The sequence below is a fragment of the Contarinia nasturtii genome, unplaced genomic scaffold, assembly GCF_009176525.2.
Source record: "Contarinia nasturtii isolate CC-2019 unplaced genomic scaffold, AAFC_CNas_1.1 Cnas_scaffold_630, whole genome shotgun sequence".
In the NCBI taxonomy this organism is placed as follows: Eukaryota; Metazoa; Arthropoda; class Insecta; order Diptera; family Cecidomyiidae; genus Contarinia; species Contarinia nasturtii.
The window spans coordinates 99839-124794 of NW_022197981.1; the positions used below are offsets into that span (position 1 = coordinate 99839).

Genomic DNA, 24956 nt, shown 5'->3' on the forward strand with positions numbered 1-24956 from the left:
TTAAAACAGCTGACAGCTCGACTGTCAACTAATTCTATCTTCTGTTTTGTATGCGCTTTTGTCTCGTGTTGTTAGTGTTATTTTATGACAAGTAAATTCATTGACTCTTTTATTTTATTTAAATTCAAATGAATAACCTTTTTTATTCAAACTTTGTTTGGAAGATTGAACATGAATTGAATTGAACAATTTAATTGGCGAGAAAAAAATGAATAGCGATGACATTTTTACGGGTAATTGTTGAAGGTTTATGTTAGTGTTTGACATTTGTATAATTGTGAATAATGATTTTTCGATAGGTGAATACTTTGCTTCGCTCAAAGGATATAAAATTCCATTGAAAACAACGGACAAAGAAGCCCATTTTGCTCTCAATAACCCACCGCCACCTGGTTGCGAAGACGAACCCCTTGACAATGAGGCGGAATCATATATTTCACCATTGGCTATGGTCAATCAGCCACGACCGCCACCAATATTACCATTACCAACATTACCAATTTTTCAACCAGCACCTCAACTAACATCACAACCTCATCAGGCGCCGAATTTAAATGTTGAGCCAATTCAACAAATGTCAGTACCAAAACCAACTAAGCGCAGCTCACTTTTCAGTAAGTTCATTATGAAGTGTACATGCTAATACCGGATTATACACATCGTTGTTTCATTGATCGTTCGCTTCAAAAAAAAATATTATTTCGTGTTCAACACGATAGGACCCTTTGATTGATTTTACAAAATAATGTGTTTTTGACATTTTAGCAAATGACATGGCGTGTAATAATTTGATTATGACTTGTTTCTTGAAAAATAAATGTTTTTTTTTTTGTTTTTGTATTTTTTTGTAGTGATGCCATCAGCGGAAGGATTACCAGAAGAGCTCATAAAATTATTCAAACCGTTGTGTTGTGATTTATGTTCAACAAAACTAAATTCACCATCGACCGCTCGACTCCATTATGAATCAAAGAATCACGAGAAAAAAATAAATCATTGGCTATTGGAGTGGTCAGAACGAACAGGCGAACCAGTTCCGAAGCGTCATGCAGTATGTTCACTAAAAAAATGTTACTATTTTTAATCGATCGAATATTCAACATATTAATTGAATTTCCATTCTGAAATTTAGTCAACGAAAGGTCCAACTGGACCGAATGCGCTCCACTGCGATGTCTGTGATTTAGCTCTAACCTCATTGCAACATGCCAAACAACATAATATGGGCAGAAAACATAAAAAGTATGTTATTATGTGTTTTTGCTTTTCTTTTGTATTCACCGTTTGTTTTAATTCAATTTTTTGACATTTTAAATTTTGAATTCTCACAGTGCTTTGGCTGGCAAAAATAAGCCCGGTGGACCCGGATACTACGATGCGAACAATAAATGGATTCGAACGTGAGTTAATCAAGTAATCACAATTTGAATGAAAAATATTATGCGATTTTTTATTTTCAGATCGAAAATTGAAGAAGATCCAACGAATCGATTTTTTATTGGTAAGGATTTTCTAAAACCAAAACCAACACCGAATACAGAGACTGTGGTTGTGCCAGAGTCCGTATTAAAATCACCTCCACCGCCGCCGCCTCCGGTAGAATCATTTCCCGAAATGGACAACGAGCCGATGACTGATACAAATGCTAGGGGCTCCATAAATTCTTTCGATATAAATCCAGATGATTTAAAAGAACTAATTACTCCTGCTGCTGGTGCGGCATCTGCAATCGCATCTACATTTAAAATGGCTGTAACGACGCCGATCTCGGTAGATGAAATAGCCCATCTCAAAAATCTGAATACGTCATCCGTTGATGTGAGCAAATATTGTAATTTGTGTGATATTTTTGTTACCTCCGAAATGCATATGCATTTGCATTTGGCTGGTGCAAAGCATGCAAAAAAATTACGACAACTTGCACTTCCGCCATATTCAGAAGTGTCACATACATTATCTCAATGTATTTTAGATGGATCAAATCAGTCACCATCAATCAATTCGAATGCCGATGAAATGCTGGCGTCCGGCTCATCGTCCGTTGATTATTCGGTATTTCGGACCCCATCGGGTCAATACTATTGCCAGTGTTGCGATTTAAGTGTTTCATCGGAAGTATGTCTCAGTCAGCATTTTTCCAGCAAACGTCACATGAAAACCGTTAAACGAAAATAATCACATTTCAAATTTTGGTGCATGCACCAAAAGCTATTTGCTTCGTTCAAACAATAATAAAATGCTTTTATTTTGACTCCGAATCGAATTATTTCTCTTGGTCGCACAACATTATTTCAAATTCAGAGTATCACGCTTCAATCCAAAGCTACATGTACCTCTTGCGGAAGTTTAAAAAAATAAATCATCAGACATCTCAATTTATTATTAACATTTCATATCGCGATATTGCAATATAGTATTTTGTTGATTCAATTCTTTCAAGAAGGAACAACACCAAACAGTTGGCATGGCTGAAATGTGAATTTTCATGTGAATGACAGAGAGACAACTATAGAGACGTGGCAAGGTGTTTGACTATGGTTTGGATATTATGAAATTGAAAAATAAATTGATATTGTAAATTAATTCAATCATCAAGTATATAATAAAATTTAATTGAAATGTCAAAGTCCCATGCATGATCAAATTATTATACGAAAAAGAATGTTCGGCAAGAATGAAACCATCTGCTTTAAATTTAAAAAAAAATCTTTGTGCAATCGGTCATTTTAAAAGTGAACTTACAGAGATTGACTGATAAAGTCAGAAACCAACTGAAAATTTCTAATTAATTTTGTGAATATTTTTATGTAAGAATCTTATGAATCAATAGAGATTTTTTTTACGTTTTTTACGATGCTAATTTCATAGTTTCTAAATAAATACAATTTCAATATAAAAGTGCTATTAAAAACTCAATATAAACACTTAAATGGATTATAAAATTTGTTTTTCATGTCACATCAACTTGAAACTTTACCAATTAAGTAATTATGTAGCAGCATTCTAAATAAGTAAATAAATAAAATGCAATATAAGTATTTATTTTTTTCTCATTTTATTTAAACTGATTTTCGTAATGTTTTTTTTTCTTTGATTCTTATTAAACGAAGCAATTAACATCTTTACAGATAAATTAAATAGTAGATTAAAATAGAATGATTGTTTCCTTGAAAAGGAAAAAAAACGAACGAATAAAAACTGAACAATTATCCTAAGAATTTGTTGTTGTTCTTTCCTTTCGCTTGGTTTTTGTCAAGATATTCGCGCTTGAAATCAAAGGTACAACGCTGTCAAAAACATCGATGAGCAAATTATTACGTACAAAATGTGATGCAAAAAGTATTCTTTGAGTTGGTCGCTGTATGTTGACAATATTTTTAAATACTAAAAACGATTTGCAGACTAAGCAATGAACAGTTAATATAAAAAAAATAATAAATTATGAATGTTCAAGTTCAAATTAGTTAAGCTACGAGTGTTCAAATTGGGTCACGCGTGTATGTGACGCACAGGCGAATCATTGAAATTTTTGAAATTTCATCAAAATTAAGTCTGTGAATTTTACTACGGTCATGTAATAGATAATTTTTTTTTGCCTTTGATATTCGCAAAATGGTATTTGTGTGTGTGTATGTCTGTGTGTGCTCTTTGGTTTTCTATAAAATAATAACTAGTTTCTTTCTTTGTTTATTTCATCTTCACTTCTTGTTTTTTTTTTCGTTTTGTTTTCATTTAATGTTTTACACAAATCAACTGGCTGGAAAAATGCAGGCGATTCACATACATTTTCACCGCTGTGCTTCCCTTTGTTTACAATTTTAAATGAAAAATAAATTTAATTAAACTAATGATGGTGTGATATAGGTAAATGCGCTCTTAAACGTAATGCTCTTAAACTCATCCATTGATTATTTTCTTCAGTTTTGTTTTTCTTTTTTCATTCTCTTATTGCCTATTGTATCGGTGTATTTTTCGCGAATTTTCTTTCAAAATTTGGTTACACAAAGCATTAAGCATAATTTTGATTATCGAAATATCCGTAAATGACGATTTTCATCATGTGACCGTGAATTATTCGAAATGAAATGGGTTTTTTTCTGACTTTTTTTTTTTGTTGCCGTTAAATTAAATCACATTATCTTAAGATAAGAATGAGCAAACAAATCAAATGATTTACCAATAAAATTGTATGTTTTTAGCGATCAACAAACATCTTTTTTTTTCTATAATAAATTAATTTATCCACTGATAAAATAAGCAATTTTCGTTTTCAAATGTAGCATACGCGAATGATTTACAATAAAAATTTCAAACACTTCATGGACGGAATTCATCTTCAATATTTTCAATTACAATGAAATAAATTCATATTTCCAAGCGAATAACATTTTAACATAATAGTCTAATTGTCTAATTGTGTTTTTTCGTCTCTTTCCTATTTGTTGGTACATTGTTTTTTTTTCTTCTAAACTTTAAGAAATGTTCCTTATTTTTTTTAGTTTTTACTAAATTCTTTTCAACTGCAAAGAAAAAACTGAACAACTTTAATCAAAGACATTTTAATATAATAATTTGTTATTTAAATAATAAGATTCCATTGTTTTTGGTTTATTCATACAAATCCATTCACGTGCTATTTGGGCACCACTTTTGGATTTTCGAATATTTGAGCGTTATATTTCTAAATCTTAATTGAAATTACTTCATTCGCCAATGGCAACTATTTAAGTTCTAGTCAAAAATAAATATGTTTCAGAACGTTTGTTTTTCATCTAATTTTGGTATTTGAGCCTTGAAACTTTGATTTCTTTACTTGTTTTTTTTTCCTACTTCTACTTCTTCTTCTTCTTTTCACTTAATGTTTCTTCTTTGAATAACGAACGATTTTTTTGTTTCTTCATCCACATGAGAAAAAACTTGAAATGTCGGGATCATTTGTTTTTAGTGAAGATTGGAATTTATCCCGTTGATGTACGTCTCTCGCTCTTTCCATCGCAGATTGCGATTTTGGTTGTTATTATTATAGGCAGCTGCTTGTCACTTCCATGTCGGTTAAATTGGGCAGATATTGGGTGTTGGCAAGCTCGTGAATCGGTGATGCGGGTGCTGAGTCGGTAGTTTTGTGCTGACATTCACGGTGTCGGCGAAGATCAACTTTCCGTTGGAAGGCACGATCGCACAAACCACATTTGAATGGCTTGTATCCCGAATGCTTGCGCATGTGAGTGATTAGATTTGAACTTTGGCTAAACGATTTCAAGCATACCACACACTTATGGGGCTTTTCACCTGCACATAAAATGAAAAAAAAGGTAAATAAATGGATTAGTTTTCTTTTTAATACACTCTGAATCGGAATCTTTTTTTTTTTTTTTTCAATGAAAACATTTTATTGAACGCCATTGATCTTTTGAATGGATTCGAATGATAACAAATAGAAATCCAAATGCTGCGATTCTGATTTTATGTGGAGTAAATAATTTTATCGATCGAGCAAATCAATGGGAGTCTATGTAAACGACCAATGGAAATGTATCGATGCTTCGATCCTCCAACACGCTCATATCTTTATCGATCGTAAATTTTGTGTACGCGCGTAACATTAAAATCGCGGTGCGGTATCATGAGCATTTATTGTATTGCATATCTAGGTATTATCGATTGATTTTGGACACTGAACGCTCACTCTAAATATTGGCTACTGTGATACGCGCCAAGCAACCGATTTGAGAAGTACAGCGACGCAAATACAAAAGATGAAAATAGACAAGTTAAGCCGAAGAGAGAAATAGAGAGAGAGAAAGAGAGAGAAGTAGTGAGCGATAAGCGCCAACTTAATGTTTATTTGAGTTGCAATGTAGCCTTTTTTTTCTATTTATTCATTTTTAATTGGCTACAAACCAAAATCGACTACAATTTAATATACACGGTATGTTTGGTGGCCGATTACAACAATTGCGTATATCGCGTTTGAATGACAAAATTTGCTTATCGATGCGATTGAATCTCGGTAGATTTTCTTTTATATATATCTCTCTCTCTCTCGCTCTTTCTCTCTAGATCAGGCTCATAGAGTCGGTGTGGCGTTTCATTCTTTTTTTAGCATGCAAATTTATTTCAATGCTCAAATATATGGATCTATTGCAATGCAAAACAGCATCAGCCTCATCGAAACAGTAGCAGCAAAATCAAAAACAACAAAAGTCGAATGAAACAAAAAATGAACAATAACAATAAGAAAATCAAAAGACCGAAATAGATAGTTGAAGATTTTGCAAAATATTCGTTTCTCTCTCTTGTTTAAAAACAAAGAATGGTGCAACCGCCACACAAAATGTAACGCATCTTCTGGCCGTTCATTGAATGGCAACGGCGGAATAGAACAATTGCAACATCGATAAATGCAATCTGAAAAATATGAGAGCACTAAACCGATAAGGAATAGAAAAAGCGAAGTCGAAAATATACGATCGCAAAATTGTTAATGCAGATGTGTGCTTGTGTGTTTTTTTTTTCTAATTGAAGGCCCAGGAAAAACTAAGCACAACAAGAAAAAAAAGATCCGAAAGCAAATTTCGAGTGGTGAATCGGTCAAAGAATGTCATCCATGCAATAAATATTAGAAAAAAATGCGGTGCGACATTAGCAAAAACACTCGAGCAATTGAGGTTCATTCATGTCAGTTTTTGAAAATGGTTCCAAAAAAAGACAACGAAAACATTCAAAAGCGCCACCATGTGCAGTGCAAAATGATTGCAGCGATTTCTATAGGTAATCAGATATGGACAAAACAGAAGAAAAACAACACACACAGTCAACAATAAAAGACGACATGAGATCACAAGCGAAAGCAAATGAAATGAAATAAAACGAAAGGATAGCGGAGAAAGAAAACGATGAAGAAAAAACAACAACGGTTTGCAAAGCATTTGAAATTCTGTTTAAGGAAATGCGAAGCAGGCAAAACGACGACAAGCAAAAATTACTTCTATTAATTTTATTTGATATTGTTGTATGTGCGCGCGCGCGCTCGCATCCACAAATGCAATGGAATTCCAAAACACAATGAAAACAATAGTTGACACAGTTGAAAAATATATATATCTATTTGTGAATGAGCCGGCTGTTTTGTCTTTCTCTTGGCCACAATGTTAGCGATACACTTTTTTCTCTCTCGCCGATTTCGTTCTATTGCATGGTCTATGCACTATTTACACAGGCACATTCATCTTGCACGGTTATTTGCGAAAAGCGCACATTTGTTCACTGGCTTGGTTGATTCGGCGGCGGTGCCCGGTTTAATGAAATCTCAAACTGTGGGCATATTTAACTAATGGAAGCAGCGGTGTACCGCTCTTTCATTTGCTTCGATTGTGTACCGCGAGAAAATGCACAATCAAATCAACACACAAAACCAAACGAACCCAAACCAAGAAGCGAAAAAAAAATCATCGTCAAACAAGGCGACGCATTTATTTGTATATATATATTTATAATATGAACATTTGCCGCTTAAGCGTTTCAGCGATTTGGATTATATTTGCAAGAGTAAAAGCGAGCGAGCAAGTACACGAAAGAAGAAAAGAGCAACATTGAAAAATGAAAGAAAAAAAACTTGTACGAGCAGTACAAAAAAGGAAAGCAAAGATGAAATCTTTCAAAACGATGACTCGTGCGCGGTTTCTTTCCGAATGCGTTGGGTTTTCTTTTTCATCTCTGTATAGAAGAGTCTGTATTGCCTTAATTTGCTGTGTTTATTTGCATTGCGAAAGCAATTGATATGTCTAATCATCCGTCCTGGGTGGGTGTAATGAACTGATGAGTCTGTCCTTACTTAATTCGTGCGCACCAGAATAGTGTAGGGTGCACATCATAAATTATATGCACAAAACGATAAGATTTATGAACTTGCATTTGATGACATTCCACCTTTTTTTTCTATTCATTTCTAACAGTGCTTTGGGTATCTAGGCTCGTACACTGTCCTCACATGTGCACAAAGTGAACTTTTATGAACAGTGATTTGCTAGTGATTATTCTTCGTTTTACGGTTGACCAAATAGTTTGTGGATTTCAAAGGGAAAACGCACTTGCATCTTTAAATTACGATTAAGATTGAACAATGAACGAATCGAGAATAACCAAACAAAGGCAACACAAATGAATATGAACAAACAATGATTTCAAGTTAATAAAAAAACGCTTTGTACCACATTGCATATAATTTGAACTTCATCGTCAACCAATGCGCCAAGTGCATTTGAAGAGATAATATTTTATGAAATAAGTATGTACATGTGATCAAAATGAACAAAATGAATTGCGGCAATTCTTAAAAGTGGAAGTTATATTAGGCACATTTTGAAACTATATTAATCTATGTTGGTTTTTTTTGTTTGCAGATTTGAATGCGTCTTATTATACTCGTTTTTAATCCATTTTAATTTAAGATCAATGAAATTCAGTTATTGTGAAATGTTTCTTTACTTACCGGTATGAATGTAGGTGTGTTTCTTCATGTCTGATTTTTGGTGGAATCTCTTACCACAAAATTCGCACGGGAACGGCCGAGTGTCACTGTGAATCAACAAATGTGTGGATAACGTACTTGATCGCTTAAATGTTTTGTTGCATTGTTTACACTGCAAAGAGAATAAAAAAATGAATTAGTTTTCAATCGATGGAATGAAAAAGTGTATTTTAAGTACAAAAACTCTATCAAAAGTCGATTAAAAATAAATATTGAATACAAAACTCGGAAAGAAAATTATGGTCGTCTAATTTCGACGGAATAATTCATAAAAAAATCATAAAAGAGGGAAAAAAATGTGATCGATTGCCTGTGATTTGATTTTCCTTTTTTGATGGAATTAGTTTAGTCTGAGTGATTTTAAGAGTTTTTGTTTCTCTGATAAAATATGACAAGACCATAGTATAGCATTGAATTGAGATTTTTGTGTTATGATTTCAATTCGGCATGGATTACTTTGTTATTTGTTAAAAAGAATTCGAGCGACTCCAACAATAATAACAAATAAATGTCCATTAATTAATAAGCAAATAAAGCGTTCATAATTCACTGCTAAGTTTCATTAATTGTATGGATATCGATGACCAACTTTGTTTTGTTGCGGTTTGACCGACATATTTATGAGCAAACGTTTGAAATTTACGTAACAAATCTACCATTTATTAAATTTATTAATGGCGTGGCTGCGGCAAGACCACAATAAATCTAGAATTTCGATTTGCCCCGTTCGATCACACACACATCACACAAAAAAACCGACAATTGTTATTTGAGATCATCAATAATACTGATAGTTTGGTAAACAAATTTATCCAATTACATGAAATTGTCATATTTTGGTGCGGTTATTTCTTTCGTCCATACATTTTGTTTGGTAATTTCAGTCGATGCGATTGTTTCTCATTTATTGACGATGGACAATGTAATTTGGGGTTGTTTTTTTCCTTTATTGCATGCAATAAGATTAACAGATTACATTTTCTTTGTAGGGATGAACATTTTCGTTTCATAATTTCTCTATATTCGAAGCAAACTGAAAATATCGTGACACCAAACGATAAAATGAAACTTTTATTTCATTTAAATACAATTCGAATCGAGTTTTGTTGAAGATGGTGTAAATTTTGTCGAATATAAATCAAAAGGGAAATGTGATTATAATCCTATGATATAATACCATCGATGGCTAAATGAATCAAATTGAATTGACACGCAGTAAATGACATATTGGCCACCGGGAGCAATGGAGCACGCATATACACTTGATTATGGCCGCAATAGTTTTTAGTCGCAACACAGCTATTTTGCATTATTTTTCTTTTAATTGATTCCGTCCAATGTTATGACACACAACAATATTGCGCGGCTGTTTATTTGAACACCTGAATCAAATATCACCAAAAAAATAATGGCTCATTCACTCACGCAACGTGATTAAATTATATTTGATGAATTATTAATTGTCGCAATAAAGATATAAGTTACAATGAACGGATAAACAATTGCATTTTACGTATTGTAATCTTATGTATATATGACATCGAATCCGTGGCAGAAACAAAACAAAAAATGTGGAGCTCATCAAAAGTTGTAGTTAATTTACATGGCAAAGGTCTATCTCTCATATTTTCAGCATATTGAAATCGAAGCGAATGGCAACAAAAGCTGCCATGAGTTTTGACATTAGATGACATTTGCATATTCACTGATAGCCAAATCTGAGTCCATATTTTCTTTTCCATTCATTTTATTTGTATCCACCAAAAATGTTCGCTTCTCAATTTTTAAAAAACTATACAGAAGAAGAAAAAAATATGTCGCGCGCTTACACACGAAACGATCTATCCTGTCTGACAATGTATGTAATACGAAAGAGAGCCGAACAAATGAGCAGTAAAATAATGTTACACACAAAATTAAAACATATGGATGTTGAATGTGTGGTGTTGAGAGCGCGCCCAACAAAAAAAAAGCAACCACCGAAATGGGAATATTCATTCGTCCAAAACGAAACAACGAGAAACACAGGAACATGACAGAAAAAAAGACCAACAATAAAACGAGAGGTAAAAAGAGGAAGAAAAAATGATTGCTTGCAATATGTTGTTTCGTTTCAATGCTAATGTGTTACTAACAGTTGCTAATATTGAGTCCGTCAGGATTCAACACGTTTAAGTTCTTTTTTCCTCTTCTTTTGCTTCTTCTTCTTCTTCGGCAGCTCTCTCGACATTTTCTCTTTTTTTAATATTTATTTTACAGTGCCGATTACCTAACCGTCGTTTCTATCTTTTTTCTTCTGTTTAAATTTCGTTGCATATCTATTTATTGTTATTAGATGTTCGTTGCTCTTTTCAATCATTTTTTAAATGTGGTTGCGATGTGTTATGAAATCGTTCTATTGATTTCAATAGGAACATTCGATCGAAATTTATACGCGACCATATCAAATGATTTTTGTGTTACGGAAAAGATTCAAAGAGAGAAACAGAGAGAAAGAGAAAAAAAAACGAGAGAAAACAGATTGCCGTCATGATTTACACAAGGAAGTACGATGGTTCATCATGAAAGTGAATGGTCACTGTGTCCAAAATTCGACATTTGTACCGCCTAATCATTTTGGTGTTCGCTTGAAATCTGTTACCATAAAGTCGTTATCAAACATTTTTAAATTAGAAAACCTCAGCGAATAGAAAATGTGGTGAAATTTTACTATTTTTTTCATAAAATTCAAAATGGTTTTCTTTAGAGAAATGCCGAGAAGTAATATTTTTCATCGATTGCAATTAACATAATTTCCAACCGAAAATTATATGGATTTGCTGTCAATATTTCTGTTCTGTTAATTTTTTATTTAAAATTCTAAATTTCGGTGAACAAAAAAAAACAGCATCGCTGATGTGACTCACCTGAAACAATTTTTGCATCCTATTGCCTTCAATGCTGCGTGAATTCTTTGGTCCGTCGCTTTTGTTGATGGTATTTTTGATATGTGTATTATTTAGTGTGTTGGCATCGTTCAATGTTGTGTCGTTGTTATTGTTGTTGTAATTTTGTAAATTTGCATTCCGTAGCTTTTCATTGTTATTCCGTAGATTTTCGTTGGAATTGAGAAGATTTTCCGTGTAGAGATCTAAATGATTTTTTGCAATCAAATCAAATTCAGCTTGTTTGTGTAGATGTGATAGAAATTCGGTGGTATTTGTTGCGGCTTGTACAGCGGCCGCAGCAGCGGCGGCTGCAGCTGCTGCTTGTGTTAGCGATGATGGAAACGTACCATTTGTATCATTCGTTCTTCGTTGTAATTTTTGTAGAAAATCAGCTGAAATACCAGTGGCATGTGCTTTTTCAAATAGTTCCTGAATTGGCAACGATTGTGGCGTGCGCAACGATGAAATTGATGACGTTGACGATGATGACGACGATGAATTGCCTACAGTTTGATTATGTAAATGTTCCGATTTGATCTGATCTAATTCGACTTTAATTGATGGCATAACACCTTCGGCCGCCGATTCTTTTTCACAAATACTGGCCGGCGACCAAATAATCGCATTCGAATTCGATCGATTTGCTTTTATTGATAAATTCAATGGTTCATCTTCATCGATTTCTGAAAGTTGAAAAGAGGAGAGGTTTTTTTTCGTTGTTGAAGATTTTAAAAATGCATAAAAGTTTATAAATTAAAGCGATAATATTTTTTTTCTGTTTTCAATTGATTTTCGAATAATGAGAAAAAATTATATACGAAAATCTCTCTTAATCAACATGTGAATTAAAAAAAAAAGACTAAAACACAAAACTCGCTTAATCAACTTACCGGCTGCATCGTCTTTTTCTGGTGTCAATGTGTATCGATGATTACTTAAATTTGGTGATTCGGGTGATGCTGTCAAACCGGCAACGGCAGCTGCAGCTGCTGCATTTTGATATGGCAGAAAGAATGTTGGCGGCCAGAATAATGAGTTTGGATAAATCAGCGGATTGTAAAGTAATGAAAAATCTAGATTTACAGCAAAATGAAAACAAAACGATTTTTGTAAAAATGAAATATTCAATAGTTCATTAGTATTATATCTGAATGGTGATAGCAATAGAATAAACGAAAGTCACACACACAAAAAAAAAGAGAAGAAAAAATGAGAACGAATACGGAAACTAAAAGAAAAAAGAAGAAAATTTTCGACTTTAACAAAAGGATATAAGAATAAAGATTTTAACCTCAAATGGTCAAACAATCAGTATTGTTCAGTGCATACGAAATGTACGCTGACGCCACTCGTTTATTATGTTCTAGTTTTGTTTTTAACACCGGATATGAAACAAGTGTGGAAAATAAAAAGTGCCGAAAATGTGTGGCAAACGATAATCAGGCTCAGTGCATGTACCAAACATCAATCTGAGAATTCCTTGTAAACGAAATTCATGAATGAATTCATACCGAGAGGTACAAAATGAAAAAAAATGTTGAATAAAGAATATTGTAATGAGTTCGTAGTAAAAACTAAAACAAAAAACTAAAAAAAATACAAACTGAATTCAGATGAAAAGCCCGACAAAAAAATTCTTCTGTTTTCTCAACTCCATTTTAACGTTGTCGGTCAATTTTCTTATTTCTTTTTAATGAAAAAACACCCGTAAAAATGATATTAATGACTTACCTTGACTGAGTTTATTTTGTAGCGCTGTGTTGAGATTGGCACGAAGTGCTGACGTTGCCAATGGAAAGTTTAATTTTTCTAATCCATTCATAATGTTTGGATAGTTTAGTAATTTTGATGTAACCGATGGCAATGTGTTCGGTGGTGATGGCGGTGGCGATAAATGGGCCATATCAGAAATCTATTAAAAATTTACAAAGAATAAATTTGATTAATTTCAAGCGAAATTCGATTTTAAATTAAAATTCAAAAGTCGTTCAATCAATTTGTACGGTTTGTAATATAGTGTAATTTACTTTGCTAATTTGCGCCCAAAGAGATAAAATATAAAGTGATAAATGATCTGTGTCGTTCATTTCGGCCGATTCACCTGTACGCCAAATGATTTGTTTAATTAAAATCACTTTTGCTTTGTGCCGTATAAAGTAGATGGTACGTTGTCGATCGTGTAATGACAGTGAATGCCAAATGTTCAGCGAAGCAAAGATACAATAAAAAAAAAACAAATCAAGAGGACGCAAGAAGTCAGAACGCAAACGTTGAAACGAATGATGAAATCATTTGTGTGTTTTTTTTCGCCTCACAGACACACGTGTCGATTGTTCAAATCATCGATACTTTTTATGGATATTTTTACACACATTTCAAGCTCAAAGCCAATGAAAGAGAAGCACACATTTTTTGTTCGCGATCTTTATTTTTTTCAGTGATACGCGTGTAAGATTTTTGTGGATATAGTATTTTTTCGCTCCTTTGATATGTATACTTTTTTGTAATGGAGGGAGTATATTTCATCATTTTGTTTTTTATAATTAAATGCAAATGGGTTCGATTGCAATCTGGTGTTCTTTGTAGAATTACGTCAATGGGTCAAAGACTTTTCTCGATAAGTTGTTGTCATTAGCGATAATGCCAATATATATGGTTTCACCACACTGAATTTTGCGCTGTCACCACAAAAAAAAAAAATGGAAAATGCCAATCAATTGATGTACTTGTGTGTGACACCTATTAAATATGTGTGATTCATTTGGTTCACCGTCTATTCTAGTGCAAAACATGTTCCTTCATAAATGTGAAACTTTTTGTTTTCTAAAAACTTTTTCAATAACCATGATATTGTTTTTCTGACTAAGTAAAAAAAAATGTTTACAATTCTTTTGTCTTTGGAGTGTACGTTTAGTGCGAATTGAGCAGAAGATTGCCTTCATTCATACACATACCAGAAAAAAAAAAATTGTAATGTGATCGGATTCGACGAATAGAAAATAAGCATGTTGGCAAATTTCACACACATATACACACCATGCGACACGTAACGGTAAAATAAAGCAAATACAATTATATTGCGAGAACTCTATTTTCTCTTCCAGCAAATTGCAAATGAATGAATCCAATTTGTTACTGAAGCGAAAACTCGTCACAATTTGAGGCAAATAAAGAAAAAAACGCATGAATTGTGAAAAAAATGAAGTATCTGTGCGAGATTCTAATGAAACAGCCTTCTTCCGAAACAATCAATTCTCTTTTGACGCAAATTTTTTGCTCTTCATTTCGAAATAAAGACGAACGAAATAAAAACAAACGAAAATCAATAGAAAGAGGTGCCTTAATGGTGAGGTGTTGAGATCAAATAAACAGAAAATATATATATAAACGAATAACAACAACAACACCGACAATACATGGGCAGATAAATAGAGAGGTAGATTTCTCTACCTTCGAAAATAATATGTAAACAATGGGCGGAGACAAAAGCCCAAAGTCACTGTAATCTCACTGTTAGCAAATATGATTACACAACGCACACAAACGCGACCAGTGTGCGAGAAGTGAGAAAAAAACAACAACAATAAAGCGCGGTAATATACACAACACGAAAAAAATGGCAATCCCAATGAGGAAGACTCAAAGAGGTGAGAGAATGAAAAAAAAAACCATTGACAATCGTTAAGCAGATTCACAACGACTTTAAGTAAAATATTCAACTTTTGATCCGTCTTTCAATCGCACTCCAATTTCGTTTCGGGCAAGGAAACACAGCGATTTTTTTTCCACTGACTATATCTATTTACCTCACTTGCACACACACACACGCAAAAACCCCCATTCCATCCATTTTCTATTAATCAATAGTTTTGTTTAATACGTATGCATCGAAAATGACATTTTTAAGACTTCACTCTATTCGCTGTGGCATGCAATTCTCCATCACCGTCTCGATATACACTAATTACAATAGAAGTTAAGCTTGAAAATCTGAATTTTTATTTCCTTTTTAACATAGACGCAACTATGAAAACTAACGTGAATTCGAACAATTGTATTGTAAAAACCGTATTTTGTTTTGCTTTTAATCCGTCTACCATTGTGGATCAAAAATCTTTAGCGACAGAAGAGAGAAGAGGTGTGTGTCTACTTTTTTGCACCAAACTTACGAATTGAATAATTACACTCACGGGTGGTATGCAATTAATTGAATTGTCTAATGGTGTTACTGTTGGGATCAATGAATTAGATTTCGAAGTTGATTTGGTTTTATTTGGTGAAGCAAAACGAAAAGCAAAAGATTTGCCTTTGATCTATCCAAAAACGATTGCTTAATATCGAGTTGATATTGAGTTTTTGGTCACAGATGTCAGTTGTTTTTCGATTCATTTCAAATTGTGTCACAAAAACTTGTGAAATTCTTTCATTAAAATCCTTCATCCTTTCATTTTGCATAGTTTTTTTTTTAACTGCTGACTATTTTTTTTGCGAATGAAACAAAAACAATAACATTGATCGGTCGTTCAATGTATGGAACCATTGATCCGTGTCAAAGATTGAGATTGTACAATTTGTGTTAAAAATTAAGAGAAAAACAAACAATATAATTGGAGTGTTTGTGTCATTTTGTGGAGACGTACTCAGGGTAACAAAAGAAATCGATTCACAAAATTGGATGCCTGATAATTGATTGAAAGTGAAGTTAATTGCTTACACTTAAGCGCATGAAATGCATGCTGTTGTCGCTTTTTGCTGCATTGCACTTGAATGAAGGAGCCCAAATCAGAGACACACATACAAACTTGCATGTAAAAAAAAATGAAACAATCAAACCGACGAAATGACACATACACAAACTGGTTGAAAAAAGAGAATCCATAGAAACAAAAAGTGTTGATCGAGGCTACACATGCAATAATTTGGACAGTTTTAATTTGTCAACAGAGTCACACGCACAAAGCAACCTGAAGCGCATAACGCATTCTTTTCGCCCGTTTTTTTGTGTACTTGTACTCGATCTTAACTCCGAATAATGAAACCGAAAATTACTTGCTCTTCACAGTTAGCATGTGCTCTGGTTTTTTTTTGTGCTGACAATCTTAACGGCTCTGTAAAATATTGTCTTTTTTATGGCCTTTTGTTGTTTTTTTTTTATTTTGCATGCAAGTGTCGGAATGTCTAGTATAGTGATCGTGCACACGTGCCATACATACAATTATGCTATTCCATATCAATTATTTTGAATTTAAATATCCATTAATACAAGAAGAATTGAATTTATGCTATTACATTTACTTGGGGGTATTAATAAAATTGAACTTGTACACAAATACAAATCCAGCCCTATTTCACATTCTCAGCCCACAAAATTCCCTTTTTCTTTACAAAAAGCTGAGTAATTTTGCAAAGTAAGTCATGTAAATATTGTCATCTGTGATGATTCGCATTCTTTTTTCGGAAAATTAAACATATTTACTGAAGCAATCGGCGGAAAAAATATGCGATTGTTTGGCAATAGACGAAAATGGGTTATATTGTCTAATCGGTCGACAAAAACTTATTTCTCGATTGTTGGTAAAAACAGGTTGGCAAAAAAAAAAACGTAACGCGCTATCCCTTTGAGCGCTTTTTATATCGTTGGAAGCTGGTTTAAAATTAAAGAGTAAACTTAAAGAAAATGCTTGTGTTGGTCACACTTCTGACCCTAGCCAGTAACAAACAAGCTAACAACGCTTGTTTCAGCTCAAGTAATGGATTGTTGGTAGATATGATTTTGATCTCAAAAACCAAATGATCGATATTATGAATAATGCATTGCAAATTGAAATGAATAAATAAATAGTAGCATTTTAACGGATATTCACATCTTGTTAATGCATAGTCAATTGAACAATTGTGTTTATACATATAAAAAAGAGATCTGTAATATGATTTTGTTTGATGTTTATGTATGCGAATACGTGCGTGCGCACATCTGAACATGCAAAAATGGATGATCAAGAATGAAGCGAAAAACCGTGTTAAAAGAAAGAAAAAGTGAATATCACCTGGATATAACAATATATAAATTAATATTGTGTAATTAAATGCGATTGCACACAGTTGCTTGAGCATATGCAAACATTGTGTTCAGAGTATCGAGAGGTAGAGAGAGAGAGAGATGATTTCGTGTGTGAGCAATCGAGATCCAATACATTCACAAAAAATGAAGTAAAACTGGACACAAAATATGCTTATATTACTGTATGATGAGCTGTTTTGAATTATTTTAGACATTTATGCTCCTTCATGTATTGCTTTTTTCATCGCTTTTTCGTTCGTTTCGTTTTTAGCTGTTACATTATGCGTACTTTAATATAAGGCGACAAAATGTGCCGCTGTACGATCTTGGTCGATTGGTAGCAAGTGTAACAACAGCTACATGAAAATTGACCGATTAATTGAAAACAAAGTCGAACGAAAAAGAAGTAAAACAGAAAAAGGGGGAAAAACGAGACAAACACAAAAAATGTATGACAACAACGCCCGACTGGTTTGGGATTGGAATGGTCAGGTCGGATGTAAAAATTAAGCGATTTCAGAAATGTGCGAACGCGCACACAAACATATACGATACCCATTCGAATGGTGTATCCTTGCTCGGTCGGTCAGCTTGTGTGATCAATTATCTTGCATAAAAATGCGGTGAACATTTTTGATGAACGGAGCTATAGCACACACAGAATCGATGAAAATATTTGAATGCAATTATAGGTTACAAGTTGGCACGTACCAATCTTGTGTGTGTGTGTGTGTGTGTGTGTGTGTGTGTGTGTGTGTGTGTGTGCGTTCATGATCGCGTACTCGCCAATTTGGGCTGCGTTAAAATCGAATGGTAAAAAGAGACAACGTATACACAAACTGACCTTGGTCATAAAGTTGGCCGGAAAGCAACTTGGTTTCACTAGGTAATTTGCAATTAAATAGACAAGTGACTGACCGTTTGGCCATATGACACTTGTTTCGAACGCGAATACAAAATGCTAAATAACTATTTTCGTTTGTATCATCTGCTATTCCTGCTGCAACGGTCTTTTTCACTGCCAATTCCACTACCATTTTCAATGCAATGCCATCGCAAAAATTACTTACTATTTTCATTATATTTCAATTTTTATTCTTATGCCATTCTTTGCTGGAACCGTTTATATTAAAATGAATACTAATTAAACATCTAATACGATTGAAATGAAGTAATGGAAAATGCATGGAATAATAATCAAGTGGCAATTTACTTAAATGATAAAGCGATCCAATTTCAAATGGATTCGCACTAGTTTCGTCCATTTTATTCTGTCCATTGTGTCATTTTATCGATGCGATTGTTATCGTGGATGATGATGATTTGTCGCACACGTGCTTCATCAAAACATGATAAAATGCAATCAAAATCATTGGAGCATATCGCGACAGAAACTTTATTAAAAAAAAACAAATCCACAACACTCACAATTTCGATTTGTGTGCACGCTTGACGGTATAAAGAAAAATCATTATGCAAATTGTATTCGAAAATCGCTATTTGATGAATCGAATTCATAATTTATGAATATGTTTGTTGGATTTTCATTTGAAATAAGAAGAAGAAGTGCACATTAATTTCAAAAAGTCAGCCATTCGATTGGCTTTTAAAATGAATTGGTTTTTGTCCCCACCGTATCTTCCCACAAATGAGAAATGATGAGAAAAATATACAGTGAGAGAACGTATGCATATATCCCACTTGGTTCACACGATCCACGAGCCAGTCGGCGAGTGCCAACTATTTGTTACTTATTTAACAAACATTTTTGTATTGCATCAATGCACAAAGCGTGTTGTGTATTCACATTGCACGCAACACCGATTTTCAGCCAACAGAATGAAGAGAATTGTAAAAAAAGCACCAAAAAAATGTAACTGAATGGTGACCAAGAACAAATGAAATGCTTTGGTTTAAGATTGAAGTTCATTCTTTTTCGTACAAATTAAATGCACGAGCAAGGGGAACAACGACGATGGCTTCGACCACAACAACGATGATGACCGCTTTGTTTGTCGATTTATCGCTTCGACAACTCGTTTCCCCTCGCGCTCATTGAGCGCGGTCGGCTTTGTTATGATTATTTGAAGGTGAAAACTGGAAATTGTGCATCGTTTTTAAATTAAAGTACGCCAATTAAGATATCAAAAACCATCAAATTGATTAAATTACGAACAACGACAATTTAATAACAACGTCTATTACAAGAATAAAAGACAAGAGCAAATTAAAGCACGTAATTCCGATAAAATGGGGAAAAGGATTTGGTTTTTCGTTTTGGAAATGAAAGCACACGAGTGACACACACACACACCAAATGACCAATGTAATTAGATAATAGTTGCGTTTTATTTTTTTCCGTCGTTGCATCAAATCGTGCTGTAAAAATCAAATATGGGACTTTTTTGTATTTGAACGACCGGTCATGTTTTTGAAATGTCAATCCATATTCAAAGTGTGACAAAGGGAGAGTATTCAATACAATGAAGGAAATTAAATTAATTAACTGATAAATAAATATGTGAAGTAAAGGGAGAACAGAACCAAATGATAGCACCAGCAATCTATTCGAAATTATTGGATTGCATTTGTTTTGGTCGTGACGTTCGAAAAAATGATTTATATTTTGATTGTTAAAGTAATTAAAAAAACGAATTGATTTCTGAATTTTATTTACGACTCGAATTGCGCAAAAATATCAAAAATAATTTTGAGACAAAAATGTTTGACTGAAGTTTTTTCCAAAAATATTATTAACCAAAAACAATTTTAATATAACGAAATCCAATTGATAATTTCCATCCCTTGCATGCATCATTTTCAATTAAAAAGTTCGTTAAACAATTCAAACAAATGTGCCCCTTTTTTCATTTCCAAGCTAAACGAAGAAAAAGCATAAAAAAGTTCGTTACATTTCGCGCAATAATCGTCATTTTAACGAACAGTTTAATTTGGTTGAAAATCATGAACGCGTGTGAAACATTTGTACTCGATAAAATTGAAATGAGGGTGGAAGTAATAAATTTGGTGAATGTTCTTCTTCGTTTTTTTTTTCACCATACCAAAGTACGTTTTTCGAATCACTAACCACCACATTTGCAAGGGGTAGGGGTATTCGGAAATGTAGCATAAGGGTAATAATAACCAAGCACGCAACTATTAACATATTCCCACATACATAAAATCGTCGCGATAAATGCGATAGCGATGAGAACAAAATAAAAAAAAGACGTTCTTGGGATATTTTGACGAAGTTAAAAGCACAACAGACACGGATATATTGGTTTATTATTTTGACCAGTGTATGACAATCGTTTAGATAGTGGTGGAGATAATCGACGATTTAATATTAGGTGAGAGAAAAAGAAATGGGATTTTGTTCAGCTTTTATGTGAACATGATTCCAATTAATGAATTGAAAAATAGTAGAAATAGAGAAATAAAACAATTTCAATTACAATTGATTTATATTTGCTTTGGTTTTGGTATTGATGCACGCAAATGTGTAAATGATCGTTTCATTGATTGGAATGGACACAAACGAGCCACGGAATTTATTGGTGCTTCCTGTCACAAAACCCATTGTCAATAAAAGTGGTAACACAACAAGCGATTGAGAAATGAAATCAATTCACATATGGCACGGACGCCAGAGCTCAAGAAAGAAGTCGACGATAAACAAACTGACAACGAATTGAAAATTGAAAGTGTTGAAATTTGTATATGTGCATTGTTGTGCATTTCCTTCACTCCAATTTGTTTATCTATTGTATGTATGCGTTCCACTTCATTAGGCCATTCCTTTAGTTCCTTTCGTGATTGTTTCCCATCATCGGAAATCTGTCTTAATTGTATATTGTCTGTTTGAATTTATTTTACGCTCAATATGAACCAAATGGTGTGTAGTTTGTTTGTCTGTCGCCATGTTTTGTTTGTATTTTTTTTTTTTTGTTTCTGATTTGATGTCCTTTTATTTACTTCGGTTACACAATGAATTGTTAATATGCATCGAATGCATCACGGAAGAAGTCGCGCGACAAAAATCTGACACATTCATGTCTGATATTTGTAACAAAGCGACACAAGATGATACACAACAATTGCTCATAATATTGCTAAGGTAAGATGGTTTTTTGAAGAGAAGAGAAGAAACAAAAAAAAAAAACGCGATGACCAAACTGTGCCGTGCATATTGAATTTTAAAATGAACAATAGATCTCACTTGAAACAGTTGCAATACATTGTCCACTCAATTCTTGACTCATATTGGCCCTCATCACGAAGACGGCACAATGATTCTTTTTTTCTTTTAAATGTCGTATTTATCTTTGCTTTAAAATGTACTCGCCGTCCAATTTCTTGCTTTCTTTGGTTTCACGAAGAATATGAATAGATTTTCTACTTATAACCCATCTTTGGGCAATGTGCATCACAAACACTTCATTCAAATTTAAATTAAAATAGATGCAATTGAAATACTCTATGGAGCATTTTGTTTCCGTGTCAAAGACAATGTAAAACAAATATTTGCCATGAGAACGACCGATGAATTGAATTTATTTTTTATTGTTTTGTTTTCTTCGTTTTCATTTGTTTTTTTTTTATTCTGTCTCATACAAAATGAGACCGGAAAAAACGGAACTAAATAAGTTCGGAACATTGTGTGCACAAAACAAATCCAAAAATATTAATATTCAGCAAATGATCTACGATGCTCATACATGTCATACATACTCGTATCTCACACAAACTCACGCACCGAGCTTTACGTCGCAGTTCAAACAAATGTCTAACTAAGAACCGTGTGTCATCTTTTTGCTGTTTGCTCTTTTTTTATGCGATTTACGCAAAACTGACCACACTTTCTCTGTCTTATGTCAATACAAAACAAAATAGTGTTTCACTCTCAATCAGCCAATAATTGATCTATTTGGAAGCTGAAATTGATCACACATGAACTAATTTCAAAATGACCGGAAATATTTTGGCTATCGGTTAACTTTCGTTTGACAAATATTTACGTTTCACATATGCTCCAAATCTGTGTTAATTAGCTATGTGTTTTGTGTTTTCCGTCGTTCAACTCAAAATTCACTTTCAATCATTTCAATGATAAATTTCATTTATCAATTCAACATTGCGGAAATCAAAAATGCTAAATTAAATTCATTAATTATCGTTAAAAAAAATCTTATGAAAAGCGCATCCAAGTTAGATAATTCACTTTCGTTTTCTGTCACAAAATAAAAATAAAAACACATATGCACATGATTCACATTCCGTGGCTGGATAAAAGATGTGAAATACAAAATTCTCAGAAATTTTTGCCAAAAAATAAAAGCCAAATTGATCAAAACTATAATTTAAAAATTGTTACACATTGAACATCGAACGGCTGCAAATGCAATCGTCTTCAGAGCACACGCAATTAACTCTCGGCAATTTATTTTGTTTTTGTATTACATATTTGTTCGTTTGGTTTGGATTGTTTGTGCGTGTGCGTTTTGCTTTTGCACTGGGATGTCGCACGTGCCCGATTTTATGACAGCTTTTATCGCAGCATTATGACGAAGAGAAGAAGAAGAAAAATAAATCAAATCAAAGCGCATTGGTTTCGGCTCGAGCCAAATGCTTAACAAAATTAAACCGTGTAAAAAAAAAAAAAAAATTCCGCTTGAACACGACAAAAAGGATTATTAAACATAAAACTGGCCACAGTGAGTGAGAAAAGCACAAGCCGTATGATCGACAAACAACAACAAAAAATATACGATCGATATAAACAGAAAATAAAAACCATTGACTCTTGTGGATGACACGAGACACAAGCAGCAACAAAAATTGAGAAAAAAATTGATTGTGGCAGGTGGTTTAATCTCTTTTGAACAAACCGTTTTAAGTTCTTTCTCCGCATTTTTCTCTCTCCTTGACCAACTCGTCGAACAGCTTGGCCGATTGGCTGGCGATCGATCTCTCTTTCTCTAGCTCACTCATTTTTATCTTTTTTCTTTGTCATATTTTTTTTTACTTTTCTCTCTGGTTAAGCTAATGTGCATTTTAATTTCCAAAATTAATGCGATCTCATCAATGTATACACAGTGTTTCAGTTTTTGTTGAGTGAAAAATAAATGAGCTCACGTTGAATGAAGAAGAAAAAAATGAAAATGAGATTTTAAAACCGTTTTTGTGTCTAATCTTACGGTATGAGGTATTGATAAGTGAACATCGTTTGAGAAATAAAAAAAGAGCAAATGTAAATTGAACAATCAATCGGTCAAGCAGAGTGACAAAAAGGATTTAATTGATTGAAGCCAATGAATTGAGAAAAAATCTCCCGTCGGCTCAATCAGTTAACGAACACAGATCACTTCTATGATTTAAAAAGATTTTTTTTCGACTTACCGGTGTGTTTGATGATCCTTTTTTTTATATTGATGATTCACTAAAAAGTCTCTTTTTTTAAAGACTATTTGCTGTTTATTGGCCAATCTCTTCGCTGGTGATCGTTCCCGTTATATTATTTTATTGAAATGGCACGATTTTTGACAATAAAAACGGAAATTAGTTTATGGTCGATATATTTTGTCTATGCATACTTCATCACACAATGTTTCAAAAGTGTTTTTTTATTGGTCAAAATTAAACATTGTTTTCCATCTATCACATTTGGACGATCGTGTCGATGATTTGTTCGATTGGTGCAAGATTTATTTAAATTTTTTTTCGTTGTCAATTCCGGTACACCTTTAAACTTAATAATGTTTTAAACTCATCGAATATCACACGTTGATTTGATCCTTCGATGTTGATCTTCAGCAAATGAAGAAAAAAATACACTTAAAATCCTTTAAAAAAATCTTTGAAAATTTGTTTTAATGTAACGATCGAAAAATGTGATTTTGGTGGATGTGCTTTTTTATTGAATGTGTGTGAACAAAAATGAACCAAGTGAAGAGCATACAACTATTTTGGAAAAAAGAACGACCGTCTGCTTTGGTGTCTCGCACCTGACTGAATTTCAAAACGGAGCGTACTCGGCACGTCAAGAGCATACACATCACATTGTTGTGTTTTGTTCAACACACAGAGCGCGCGAGAGAGCCCAAAGCATTCATATAACATACTTAATACACATTATATGGATTGGATCACAAACACAGTAAGCACCAACAACAGCAGTTAACAGAGGTACATGCAAACACAACAACACAAGAAACCAACTGAAAAAAGGATCGTGCATGCACAACGAAAGAGAAAAAGAGAGAAACAAAGCAGAGAGATAGCAGAGCCAAACTGAGAAAGGAATCGCAATGGGTACTGTTACGTTTTACAGTACAATTTTTATGCTTCTTTTATTTCTGCTTCTTTCAGTTTCTTTGAACATTTTTTTTTTGTCTCTGTTTCTTCGTCGATGCAGAAACAGCATGCATAACAATCA

The 24956-nt window shown here is 33.4% G+C and overlaps 2 protein-coding genes across 4 annotated transcripts; one reads left to right on the plus strand and one right to left on the minus strand.

Moving 5' to 3' along the window:
- The first annotated feature begins 32 nt into the window (after positions 1-32).
- On the plus strand, positions 33-2793 carry LOC116340354 (zinc finger protein 346-like). The gene is made up of 7 exons (XM_031766820.1): positions 33-91; positions 165-233; positions 300-614; positions 852-1051; positions 1133-1242; positions 1332-1400; positions 1461-2793. The coding sequence occupies exons 2-7, from the start codon at positions 209-211 to the stop codon at positions 2173-2175; spliced, it is 1434 nt and encodes a 477-aa protein (XP_031622680.1). The 5' UTR covers positions 33-91; positions 165-208; the 3' UTR covers positions 2176-2793.
- Positions 2794-4598: 1805 nt separating this feature from the next.
- Positions 4599-24550, minus strand: LOC116340353 (zinc finger protein sens). Of its 3 annotated transcripts, XM_031766819.1 has the most exons (7): positions 24480-24550; positions 23921-24328; positions 13189-13369; positions 12348-12530; positions 11437-12140; positions 8492-8642; positions 4599-5289 (listed from the first exon to the last, which is right to left on the minus strand). In XM_031766819.1, exons 3-7 carry the CDS (start codon positions 13358-13360, stop codon positions 5021-5023), a joined length of 1479 nt encoding a protein of 492 aa, XP_031622679.1. In that variant the 5' UTR covers positions 13361-13369; positions 23921-24328; positions 24480-24550; the 3' UTR covers positions 4599-5020. The 3 variants fall into 3 exon arrangements, with proteins under 3 accessions (XP_031622679.1, XP_031622678.1, XP_031622677.1); XM_031766818.1 differs by having other exon boundaries at positions 23921-24511; XM_031766817.1 differs by lacking the exons at positions 23921-24328; positions 24480-24550 and adding an exon at positions 13485-13699.
- Between the last annotated feature and the right edge of the window lie 406 nt (positions 24551-24956).